This window comes from Cebus imitator, unplaced genomic scaffold (genome assembly GCF_001604975.1).
Source record: "Cebus imitator isolate Cc_AM_T3 unplaced genomic scaffold, Cebus_imitator-1.0 Scaffold125, whole genome shotgun sequence".
Lineage (NCBI taxonomy): Eukaryota > Metazoa > Chordata > Mammalia > Primates > Cebidae > Cebus > Cebus imitator.
This window is the reverse complement of record NW_016107440.1, coordinates 1948488-1961363: the sequence shown is the minus strand read 5'-3', so window position 1 is coordinate 1961363 and position 12876 is coordinate 1948488. Positions and strand designations below refer to the sequence as shown.

At 43.4% G+C, this 12876-nt stretch overlaps 1 protein-coding gene across 2 annotated transcripts in view; it reads right to left on the bottom strand.

Annotated features, from left to right (window-relative positions):
• Positions 1 to 8859, bottom strand: part of ELP3 (elongator acetyltransferase complex subunit 3) — a 98054-nt gene extending 89195 nt beyond the window's left edge. Inside the window, exons 1-3 of one of the 2 annotated variants that reach the window (XM_017540426.2) lie at positions 8484 to 8859; positions 4364 to 4463; positions 1671 to 1809 (exon numbers count right to left, since the gene is read on the bottom strand). In XM_017540426.2, the coding sequence (XP_017395915.1) occupies positions 1671 to 1809; positions 4364 to 4463; positions 8484 to 8502 (258 nt within the window). In that variant the 5' untranslated portion in view covers positions 8503 to 8859. The remainder of the gene's footprint in view (positions 1 to 1670; positions 1810 to 4363; positions 4464 to 8483) is intronic. The other variant, XM_037742677.1, reaches the window with a different exon arrangement.
• Positions 8860 to 12876: the final 4017 nt, after the last annotated feature.

Here is a 12876-nt window from a genome sequence, read left to right as displayed (position 1 = left end):
ACCAGTAAGGCTGAAAAGTTGCTAAGCTTTTGTCTTCTTTAGTGGCATGCCCACACATAATGCTTAACCCTAAAAAGTCGGCTGGGCAGTGGCTCATGCCTGTAATCCCAGCACTTTGGGAGGCCAAGGCGGGCAGATCACTTGAGGTCAGGAGTTCGAGACCAGCCTGGCCAACATGGTAAACCCCTGTCTCTACTAAAAATACAAAAATCAGCCAGGCGTTCTGACACATGCCTGTAGTCCCAGCTACTTGGGAGGCTGAGGTAGGAGAATCACTTGAACCTGGAAGGCAGAGGCTGCAGTGAGCCAAGATCATGCCACTGCACTCCAGCCTGGATGACAAAACAAGACTCTGTCTCGGGAAAAAAAAAATAAATAAATAACAGAACAAGTCAAGACTTATCTATTATTTAGGGATGTGGAAATTAATGCTAAAGAAATTGGCCAAGAGTTAAAAGTGGTTGCCCTAGGGTAGAAAAAGGGAGGTGAGGGGCAAGGACTATTAGTTTTTCTTAAGCTTTTTACACTAGATACAAACAAAACAAAAACACTTAAGTATAAAGAAGAGGATATGAGGCTTGGTGGTATACTGTAGGTAAAAGTTTTAGGGTTTAATTAGCCACACATGTAACATGATCCAGGAGATATGGTCACCAAGTCAACACAAGCACCTTGGAATATAATATCCCAATTCAAATAACAGAAAGAACTTGTGCGATCACCTTGGGAACAGAATTTGGTTCTGGGGACCATATGTTAAGAAGGTCTTAATTCTATCCATTTCCCTGCATGTATCTCATACTCGTATCTTTCATCCTAGTGTCTCCATCCTAACTCAGGTCCTTAACACTGCACACTGAGATCATACCAAGAGCATCTAACCTAGTCTTCCTGTCTCCAAATTACCCTGTATGTTGTATCCATATTAATTTTCTGAAAATCTACTTTGTTTACATTACTTCCTATTGCAAAACTTTTGTTTCCTATTACCTAGCTGCTTTGCCAGACATTTAAGATTTTTACTGGCTGATTCCAAACTACCTGTTCAATGCACAGTCCTGCTCTCCTGAACGAACTGTTAGCATCCTTCGGTCTGGCATACTCACTATTCCCTGCATACACCACACCCTTCCCGTCATTTCTACCTCTGTGCCTTAGCTTCCTGTGTCCTTGCTCCCGCGATGCTTCGGGCCTGCTCCTCCTGGCTTATGGGTCAAGCAAGCTCTGTGCTTTCTACTGGGCCTTCCCAGCCCCATTTGCTGCAGGGACATCGCTGTCCTCCGGACTTCCACAGTGCTCACAATCACCGTATACAGAATAACTTTGCACCATTAACTACCTACCAAAAGTACCTTTTATAAGCATCAATTATATTGAAAGCTACCAGCTTAAGAAGGCCAATATTTATCTATTGTGATTGTCACCAAGCCTAAATCTATACTTTTAAAGACGTCAAGACATCATCTACTCCTTTAATCACAATTTATCTTTTTCCTCTCTCTGCTCTCCTCGCATTCCACACAGGTCTCCACTGCAGCACAGATCCTGATATGGGGCCTTCATTTGTTAGAACCCACCCCTCCACCTTACTACATGGGTGTACATAGGGCAAGGACTTCTGTCAGAACAGATACCCAGTGTGTTGATACTCCATGAATTGAATCACTCACCCCACTGGCAGTTCTGATGGGTTTTGCCTTCAACTTGGGAACCAAGACCTTGCGATACTGAGGAGGGACGGCAGCAATGATATCCACCAGGCGGGGCTGGGCGGAAAGGCCATATTTGGCAGCTGTCTTGGTTTTCACCCTGAAAGTAAAGTATGTCGCATTATCAAGATCATGGTATTTTAAGAAGCAGCTACCAAAAGGATGATCTATAAGCATTATCATTAAGAAGTGTCATTCTCCTAACCCTTCACCACGTGACAAAAGTAGCTTTAAGATCTGTGAATACTGTCGGGTGTGGTGGCTCACGCCTGCAATCCCAGCACTTTGGGAGGCCGAGATGGGTGGATCACCTGAGGTTAGGAGTTCGAGACCAGCCTAACCAACAAATAGAAAACCCATCTCTAACTGAAAATACAAATTTAGCCAGGCATGGTGGTACATGCCTGTAATCCCAGCTACTCGGAAGACTGCGGCAGAAGAATCACTTGAACCTGGGAGGCAGAGGTTGCGGTGAGCTGAGATTGCACCACTGCACTCCAGCCTGGGCAACAAGAGCGAAACTCAGTCTAAAAAAAAAAAAAAAAAAAAAAATCTGTGAGTATCAGGGAAACAGAAGAATAAAATTCATGAGTGAATGACTACTTCCTGCTCTCTAGTACCAGAAAGAAAACCAGAGGGCTCTGGAGGGAGAAAGGTCCCCCAGACAATGACAAAATTTAATCTAGGTCAGAACAGTGCTGCAGCTTCAAAGGACTATTCTGACTGCAACTTTCTTGACCTCAGCACTACTGATGCTTGGGACCAGACAGTTATTTGCTGTGGCGGGTGTCCAGTGCATTGAGGGGTGTTTAGCAGCAGCCTTGGCCTCTACCCACTACCAGCCTTCTTCCTGTCTCCTGTTGTAACACTCAAGAATGTCCCTAGACATTGCTAAATGTCCTGAGGAAGAAATCACTGAAAACTACTGTCTTAGACAAAAAAAATAACAACAATTAAGAAAAAAAAATCAAGGATGGCTACACAGAATGAAATGGGAAATAAAGTATGTATTTTTGAAAGTTTAAAAAACTCTTTTTACCAACTTCTCTTTGTGCCTGCTAGCCAAATGCTAATGGTTACCCCGTCTTCTAACTTTAATCCACCTAGAAATATCTGTGTTGTCCGCAAATGTTAACTGAGTATCTAACACAGACAGGAGGCTGCCTGAGTGCTTGGTACTCAGGACATTTAATTTTTTTTTTAATATTTAAAAGAAGATTTAGAAGAAGGTGTAAGGCACCATCCTTTCATGTTCTATGTTTAAATGTTTGCAGACAGGCATGCAAAAAAAATTAATGTATAAATGATTAAAACATGTCATAACACACACACACACCCCCCAACAATGAATGCTCCCAGGATTGAGAGAGGAATCTGATGTGTGCTGGGAGATATTCATGGAAAAGGAGCACAGAAGGAAGAGTATGTCTCAGTCAGCAAAGACACAGATGACATGGAGAGCAGACAGGCTGATTTATGTACAGATGCAAAAGGAGGAATGCATATAGTTTAAGAAGTACAAGTAGACCAACTTGATAGAAAGCAGAAGATTTTCAATGTAAAGGTACAGAAGTTTAAAAACTTGGAAAAGCGGGTTGAAGCCAGACTGAGAGACCAATAACAGGCTGGTGACATCTGAGGAGGGGCGAGTTTTAAGGAAGATGGCAGCTTTAGCTTTAGATGTGCTAAATTAAAGAGAACCACAAACATATGTAAGATGTAGAAATCAGGGATATAACCAACAGAAACAGAAAGAAAAGCTGTTGAAGACATAGCAGAAAAATCAGTAAAATAATATCTTTATAGTCAAAAGAGGATAATTATTTACTTCTTTACATATATAGCAAATATTTACTAACACAAGGATTCAAGGAAGGGGTAAAATATTGCAGCATCTCAAGTATCAGAGAATAGAGTCTAAGGAAAGGTCATTCCTGTATGTGATGACCTGGGGATGGGGAGAGAACCTTTCATTAGGGAAGATCTACATAGAGTGAACATACATTGTAGTTTAAAAAAAGTAGACGCAGAGATGAAAGATGACTCTTAATTGTGACTGCAGGGAAGTCCAAGCTGTACATGATTATGCAGAGGAAGTGGGTGAATGTGTCAAAGAGGTTCTACAGCACGGGAGGGTTGGATTAGACCAGGGGCCCCAAAGGGAGGGCTTTCCTGGCAGAAAGCTGCTGCTTTAGCTAAGACAGAAGAGAAGGAAACTAGGATGTGCAGTGATGGAGCACAGAACACGGGCTCTGGAGACGGCTGACCTAATTCCAAATCCCAGCTCCGCCAATTGTCAGTTACTTACCCTGGACAAATTATTTAACGAGTCTCTGGCTCAGATTACCCGCTTGTCAAATGAGGCTGTTATCAGTACCTACCTCACAGAATTCTCAGAGGATTAACTACACTAACACACACAATGCACTAGCAACAGTGTCTGGAATACAGTAAGTGCCCAATAAACAGTACAAGCTATTAGTATTCTTAAGCTGAGACAATTTTGCCATTAAGAAATGAATGACAAGGCAAGGCAGAAAGCTAAAATTCTCAACTAAAGTAAAACTTGAGCTGGAAAACAAGTAGTACTAGATCATTTCATAAAAGAGATCTGCTAGCTAAGAAAAGCTTGCTCTCTTTCGAGATCCACTTACTTATTTAGATCGATGTCTTTCCCCTGCTCATGGGCTTCAATCAGCTGTTTAATAACATCTCCTATAGTCAGCATCATCAGCTCAGCAGGGCTGAGATCTCCTGGAAAGTGAATATTCGACAATGTCAAAAACTGTATCATTCAATCCAGATTTTAAAGTCGGATTAAAATAAATAAATAAATACAGTCTGATTTAGTAGAAGTTTTCCTTCCAAAACCACACAAATATGCCAAATGAACAGCTCAAGTTGAAGATGCTAAACCTCTACTGTTCACAATTTGATCATATCTTTTGTATCTTTAAACAAACCTGGCTTTACATATATATGGGAAAAGCTCCCTTTAGAAGCACATATACTATGAGATGATTACAGATAAATACAGGAAACGATACAAGTAGGAGTAGAAACAACGTGAGGAGAAAGCACCTAATCATACAGGAAAGGACCAAAGTAATTCTCTTCCCTTTATCTCCTGGGGTTGTAATTATTAACATTTGCATAATACTTTAGAGTTCATAAAGAACATTTAGATGCATGAATTCAGGTGATTCTCACAGGCAGACAGAACAAGAATATGCACCTATTACATAAAGATGCTATCAAAAAGTAAAGTTGAAACTCAAACCTGTCTAAGAATCTTAATCTGCCTAAGAATCTTAATGCATTTCTAAAATATTGTCTGTCCACCATCATGAACTTCTCCTAGCAAGTGGGGTGCCCGTTCTCATCCAAAGCAACAGCAGAAGCTGACAGGTTCTTGTATGACCCAATCCATGCAAGCACAGTTCAAGAACTTATTCAAGGATGAGCATAACTCTAAGCCAGGCCAACGGCAGCTATTTTGTTCGAGGCAAAAAATGCCAGTCTTTTTCCAGGGACAAAAGCTGTGGAGTATCAGCTTGGAAGCTGTTGGCAAGCAAGCTTCTTGCCAGTAGAGCAGCAGTTCCCAACCTTACTCATACCGGGGACTGGTTTCGCGGAAGACGATTTTTCCACAGACCAGGGGAGCAGGGTGGTTTTAGAATGATTCAAGTACATTACATTTATTGTGTACTTTATTTCCCTTATTAATGTATTGTAATATGTAATGAACTAATTATACAACTCACCATAACGTAGAATCGGTGAGTTTGTTTTCCTGCAACTAGATGGTCCCATCTGGGGGTGATGGGAGACAGTGACAGATCATCAGACATTAGATCCTCATAAGGAGCACACACTCTAGATCCACCACAAGCACAGTTCACAACAGAGTTTGGGCTCCTCTGGGAATCTAATGCCACTGCTGATGTGACAGGAGGCGGAGCTTAGGCAGTAATATGAGTGATGGGAAGTAGCCGTAAATACTGATGAAGCTTCACTCCCTCACCTGCTGCTCACCTTCTGCTGTGCAGCCGGGTTACTAACAGGCCATGAGCCAGTCCTGGTCTGTGGTCCAGGGGGCTGAGGACCTGTACCATAGAGAAAGCTAAAAGATAAGGAAAAGTGTGGATGGAAGGCCCTGGCAGTTACGGAACCCTCACATTTTCTGCATCCCATTTGAACACTTAAAGTAACACTGAAGGCAGGTACTGTTATCCCATTTTATAGATGTGAAAAATGAGGCTAAGGCAAGTTACCAAGCCATTGTAAATAGCACAGCCAAAACTCAAGTCCAACTCTTTACACCACAACTTCCATGCTTTTTTCACTGCACCACATTTAGACCACATTTAGACCACTGTACCACATTAGAGACCACATTGTCTCTAATTTAATGAGGCAACGCTAACACATACACTACTGTTTTTGAGAGAAATGAAGTCTGTCTATAATCAAAGGCTAAATGCTTTCCAAACCATGTAACTCAGCACTTCCAGAGTTTTACAGAGCTGCCTCCGGGGCCATGTAATAGAGGTAGGACAGGTGGTGGTCATGGCTGAGGAAGGGGGAAGGGAAGAGGAAAATAAGGGAGGAGGGAAAAAAAGGAGGGAGTCTCTTTATTTCCACCACAGCAGCTCTGCTTTCAGCTGTTTATATATTGAGGTTCTGCGTAAGAATTTATTGGGAGGGTAAAAGCAAATCAGCTGTTAAGAAGAGATAAGATTTGAGAACCACTTGTGTAGCTCTTGGGTGTTTCAGGAACTGGAAGAGTAAATGAGTAGGAAAAGGCTTCATGGAGGAAACGGCACAGGGATCTTTAAAGATAGGCGAGTAAATGAGTAGGAAAAGGCTTCATGGAGGAAACGGCACAGGGATCTTTAAAGATAGGCAAGATTTGGAGATGCAAAAAAGAAGGCAATCCAGAAGAAATAATGTCAGGCATAGGAACTACCTATCTTCGTGTGAAGGAGCACAGCCTAAGTAGAACGCAACTTTCTAACAGGGTTTAGTAAACAACAGATTTCAGGGGACCCTAGCCACTAGGCAAAAGCATTGAAATGGAATGCAATTGACAGTAAAGAATGACATATTCTTAACTTTGGAAATAGATGAAAGTAATGTTTAAGGAAGATAAGTACAGTATTGGCACAAAGAATGAACGATTCAGAAAGTGAAAAGAATACATATAATCTGGATACTATGCAAATGGCTATTGAAAAGCAACATTGTTTTAAAAACCCAGGAAACCTAAGACAGGATCCAGTCTCAATCCCTACTAGCTGTGCGGTAAAGGAAAAGATCAACAATTTTTTTTTTTTTTGAGACAGATTCTTGCACAGTCACCCAGGCTGAAGTGCAGTGGTACAATCTTGGCTTATTGCAATCTCCACCTCCCACCAGGTTCAAGGGATTCTCCTGTCTCAGCCTCCAAGTAGTGGGGATTACAGGCGCCTGCCAACATGCCCCGCTAATTTTTGCATGTTTAGTCGAGACGGAGTTTCACCATGTTGGCCAAACTGGTCTCCAATTCCTGACCTCAAGTGATCCACCCACCCTGGCCTCCCAAAGTGCCGGGATTACCGGCATAGAGCGACTGCACCTGATCAAAATCAACTTTTTAAGCGTCCATTTCCTGGTCTGTAAAATTCGCATAATACATCCAAATTTCACAAAACCATTCTAAGATGCAAATAATGTATATGCAAGCTAAAATACCATTCAAATATTAGTGATGAAGGTGGTTTAGGAGGTTGGCGGCCAGAATGAAGAGGAATAAAACTATTCCAAGAGGCAATTTCTAAATAAAAACCAACATCACTTGGTGAGAGAAGCGGCTAAAAGAAGCCTGACCGCTTGAGAAGGAGCAAGTTAGAGTGAGCTAACCAATTAACTTAGGGCTTGCAAATGTGACAAGACCCAATCAAAGGTAACTTGGACACCTGGATTTGTTGCGTGGAAGAAAGAAAAACAGCAATTACTGTCAAGAGGCATAATGATGAACGATGTATTTCTTTTTCATTTTATGTTTTTTGAGCTCACAGATAGCCTAACCAACCAGCGCCACACCTAAGTATAATTTTTGGCTGGGAAAGTTACTTAACTCTTTGAATCTCAGCTTCTTCATCTGTAAAATGGAAATGATACCGACTTCATAACACAGACTCAATAAATGGTAGCTGTTATTTTGACAACCATTACCATGATTAGACCAACCGGCCAAATGAGTGTACAGAAATATGAACAGAACCTGTGAAAGAAACTTAAAATTTGAATCCATCCTGTTGAAAAACCAAAGGTGGAACTGCTCCATGCCAACTCAGGCTGTAATAAAAATGGGAATAATTGCATGCACAACTGTTACACTGAATCCAAGGATAATTTTTTCATATTTTAACATAAAGCTTTAAAATAAACTAACATGTCAAATGTGTCGTGAAACAAACCTTAACAAATGACAAGTCCCACAACGTTAACTCCTCGGAGGGCATATCTTGGAATAAAGGTTTCCCTACCATTCAAGCAAAGGACATCAAGTGACTGCTAAAGCAGAGAGAGGAAAGGTAGGGTGCTCCAAAAGCACAAAAGGAAAAACGAAAAGGCAGGGGTCAGGAACGGACAGACTGATCCTAGGGGGCGGGGCGACTGACAGGACTGGGGAGCGGAATCTCGCAGGAAAAGTTCGGTTCAGCATCCGAATGCCTGCGCGTTCGCCCCTTTCGGACCACCCCTTTTTCACACCTCCTTCCCCTTTCGCACCTTTACGCTTCTGCCTCATTTCTGCGCCGCCGCCGCCGTAGCAAGCCACCAGGGATAAAAATGCAGCCACGAACTAAGACCACGGGAAAAGCTGACAGCCACAAAGCAACCACGTCTGTCGTAAAACGCCGGTCAATGTATCGTAAAGTTCTTCCCGGAAGACGACGCGCACAAACCCCCGCCCCGCCCCTGGGCGCAACCTGCCGGGAAGCAGGCGGCTGGAAAGGTTCGTCGGCTGCGCTCCCGCACCGGGTCTCAGGGATGGAGGATAGGAGCGTCTGAACAGAGTGGCTGCTTGGGCGATACAGCTATGGGACAGAGCTCCTTGATAGAGGCTGCGCCAAGAAGCCTAAGTGAAATGGTGGAATTGGGTGGTCTTTCATGGAGGGGTGTGGGAGCCTAGGGTCGTCACATCCGGGGAGGATGAATGGGAACGTGAATGGGCGAGAACACGGAAGAGGAACCCTCTCCTGTTGCGGAAACTAATTAAGGGCCTGGAAAAGACCAGGCAGGAATCGAATGACAATCCGAGGTGCAGGCTCTGGGGCCAGGTGGGCCCCTTGGTCTTAGATGAATGAGTGGCAGACATGATCAGTAACCATCGTGAAAGCCGTGAATGCCTTTTCTGAAGGGAAAATAACATCTTGGGACCCTACACTTACTATGCCAAAGAAAACAGTAAAGCTTGGGGCCAGACGCAGTGGCTGACGCGTGTAATCCCAGCACTATGCCCACCTCGAGAGGCTGAGGTCGGCAGATCACCTGAGGTCAGGCATTTAAGACCAGCCTGGCCAGCATGGTGAAACCCTGTCTCTATTGAAAATATAAAAATTAACGTGGTGACACGTGCCTGTAATCCCAGCTACTCAGGAGGCTGAGGCAGGAAAATCTCTTAAACCTGGAGGTGGAGGTTGAAATGAGCAGAGATCGTGCTACTGCACACCACCGTTGAAGACAGCGAGACTCCATCTCAAAAAAAAAAGTTGCCAGGCCTGGTGGCTCACGCCTGCAATCCCAGCACTTTGAGAGGCCAAGGTGGGTGGATTGCCTGAGCTCAGGAGTTTGAGACCAGCCTGGGTAACACGGTGAAACCCTGTCTCTACTAAAATACAAAACATTAGCCATGATGGCTTGTGCCTGTACTACCACTACTTGGGAGGCTGAGGTAGGAAGATTGCTTGCACCCAGGAGTTGGAGGTTGCAGTGAGCCGAGATTGCGCCACTGCACTCCAGCCTGGGTGACAGAGTGAGACTGCTTCTCAAAAAAAAAAAAAAAACAGCAACAACAAAGCTTTTTAAAATTCATATGAAACCACAAAAGTTTCAATAGCCAAGGCAATTCAAAAAAAAAAAAAAAAAAAAAAAAGCTTGGGAACTGAGTCACACAAAAACTGCCTTCCTTTTGTTCCTAAACAGCTGCAAAGCCAGAAGCCCGCATACCTCTTCAGGTGGCCTCCCAGAGGAATTGCTCAGGGGGAAATTCCTTGTGAGTAGCAAAATCTTTACCTTAAGACAGTTTTGCCAGGCGCAGTGGCTCACGCCTGTAATCCCAGCACTTTGGGAGGCTGAGGCGGGCGGATCACCTGAGGTTGGGAGTTCAAGATCAGCCTAACCAACATGGAGAAACCCCATGTTTGAAAAAAATAAAAATAAAAAGACAGTTCTGTTGGATTCCACCCTGACCACGTAAAATAACAACAGGTAGGGGACAAAGGCAAGCCTAGAAATCACCCTTCAGCTCACCCCAAGAAAAATCCATATTTGACTCCTTCCTCTCTCTGTTTACTTTGTCTCCTGTAAAGTGCAGATTTGTAGAGTGTGAAATGAATGCATAATTGTTCCTCTTTCCCCCTCCTGCCTGCTCTTTCCCCTTTAAATATTGAAGCCCTCAAAACCCTCTTTGGAAAAAGCACAGGCCACAGATCCCATGGTAACTTATGTCTCTTTTTCCCAGGTGTGTCCTCAACCTTGACAAAATAAACCTCCAGACTGAAACCTGTTTCAGACACTGTTTGGTTTACATTCTCCAGAAAAACACATAGGCACAAAATTTGGAGGCAGGGCTTGGGATATTTCCCTGAAACCCATCTATGATCTCCTTTATCCATAGGCTTGAGATTAAGAACCTCTTCCATTAATAAAGACAGGACTGTGTACCCTATTAGATTTGAAGTAAAAACGAGGCTTTGACCCCACTATGATACTGAAACTGGTCTTGCCAAGCTTTGTGACTTCCCAGCCTGCCAAGTTCAGTGGTATTTGTCTGACTCATTGTCATCCTCTACCAATGAACATGAGTTATATTCTGTAAACTAAAAATAAAAATTGTCAGCCCAGGGCATTCCAAAGTTAACCTGAGAAATTAGTTCAGGCCATGATGGAAACTGGGGGTGGACATGCCTCATTATTCCCCCCTCCCTTTTAGAATTCAGGTGCAATCGACCTGTATTAACATCAACACAGAGACCTTAAGGCTGATTGAGCACAGAACCTCCTCTTAAAGTCTGATAAGAAGCACTTTCTATCTATTCTCTCTGAAGCCTACTACCTGGAGGCTTCATTTGCGTGATAAAAACTTGGTCTCCACAACACCTTATCTTAACCCAGACATTGGTTTCTATTCATTTCAGGTGTATAGATAATAACTCTTTCAACCAATTGTCAATAAGAAAAATCTTTGAATCACAGAACCTGTTCCAGGACTTGGTGACCATTGTTTGTGTCCATGTTCAATTGAGTTCCAATTTAATATTTAACTTTTCCTCCACACTGGACCAAACTAATATACATCTTAGATGTAGTAACGTCTTATGACTCCCTAAAATGTATAAAATCAAGCTGTAACCTGACCACCTTGGACACATGTTCTCAGGATCTCTTAGGGCTCTGTCATGGACCATTGTGAGGTAGGAGGTGGGACTCGATTCTGGAGGCAGAGTTTGGACACGGGACCAAATTGAGGAGTAGCTGAAATAGGGCAGGAGTGAAAGCAGCTTTCCATAAGATGCCCACCAGTATGCCATGTCTGTTTACTATTGCCATGGCAACAAGTTTTACCCCCACTTTCCATGACAATGACCTAATGACCTGGAAGTTACCACCTTCATTCTTGAAATTTCTTCATAAATCGCCCCTTAATTTGTATATAGTTAAAATATAAACAAAAATAAATAAATAAAATATATACAAATTAAATAAATACCCCTGAGGGGTAGCCCCGCTCTGCAAGGAGCAGTCCCTCTGCTGCTGCTGTGCACTGCCGCTTCAATGCAAGTTGCTATTTAATACCACCAGCTCAGCCTTGAATTGTTTCCTGGGCAAAGCCAAAAACCCTCCCAGGCAAATCCTCAATTTTGAGGCTTGCCTGTCTTGCATCAGTTGGTCACTCATATTATGGCTCAGGAAAAATGTCATGCCTATAATCCCAGAACTTTGGGAGGCTGAGGCAGGCAGATCACCAGAGGTCGGGAATTCAAGAGCAGCCCGACCAACATGGAGAAACCCCATCTCTACTGAAAATATATATAAAAAAAATACCCAGGTGTGGTGGCACATGCCTATAATCCCAGCTACTCGGGAGGCTGAGGCAGGAACATCCCTTGAACCTGGTAGGTGGAGGTTGCTGTGAGTTGAGATCGTGCCATTGCACTCTAGCCTGGGCGACAACAGTGAAACTCCATCTCAAAAATAAATATATAAAAAATAAATCTCTTCGAGTGTTTTACAGTGTTCGACTCTTTTTGTCAACACTTCCATGAAAATCTTTTATGATACGGCCCTCCACTCTCTTGGTTTTTCTTCTCTTTCTTTTATGGACTCTGTCTCTGCCTCACCTCAGAATACTGGTGTTCCACGGGACCCACTCAGCCTTATCTCTGCAAGGTGACCCTCAGAGCACCACATATCTGCTGCCAGGTTTCCAGTCCAACCCCAGCTTCACCACTATTTGATATCTTCTTAGATTTGGGTGTCTAATAGGCATCTCGAACTTAACATGTCCAAAATAGAACTCTGTCATTACTCCAGATCTGCTCTTCCTTATCTAACGGCACCATCCTCTGCCTCTTTCCTCTTTTACCTCAGAGAGAGAGGGAGGGAGATGGGTGGTTATAGGTGTAGTTTTAAGTAGAGGTCACAGAAGACCTTATTGAGAATGTGATTTTTGAGCTAATACTTGATGTGCAGATATGTGGGAAAGAGTATTTCCGGCTGAGGTGATGATTAATGCAAAGGTCTTAGGTGAGAGGATGCCTGGGTCCTAGATGAGAGGATGTTCAAGGAGGGTGATGAGGCTGACATCATGGGAGCAGTGGGTGAGGCAAGGTGAAAGAGAGGTCAGAGGAGTGGGGCGTGGGGCGGGGCAGGGCAGCTCGTGTGAGACCTGGTGGGCCAC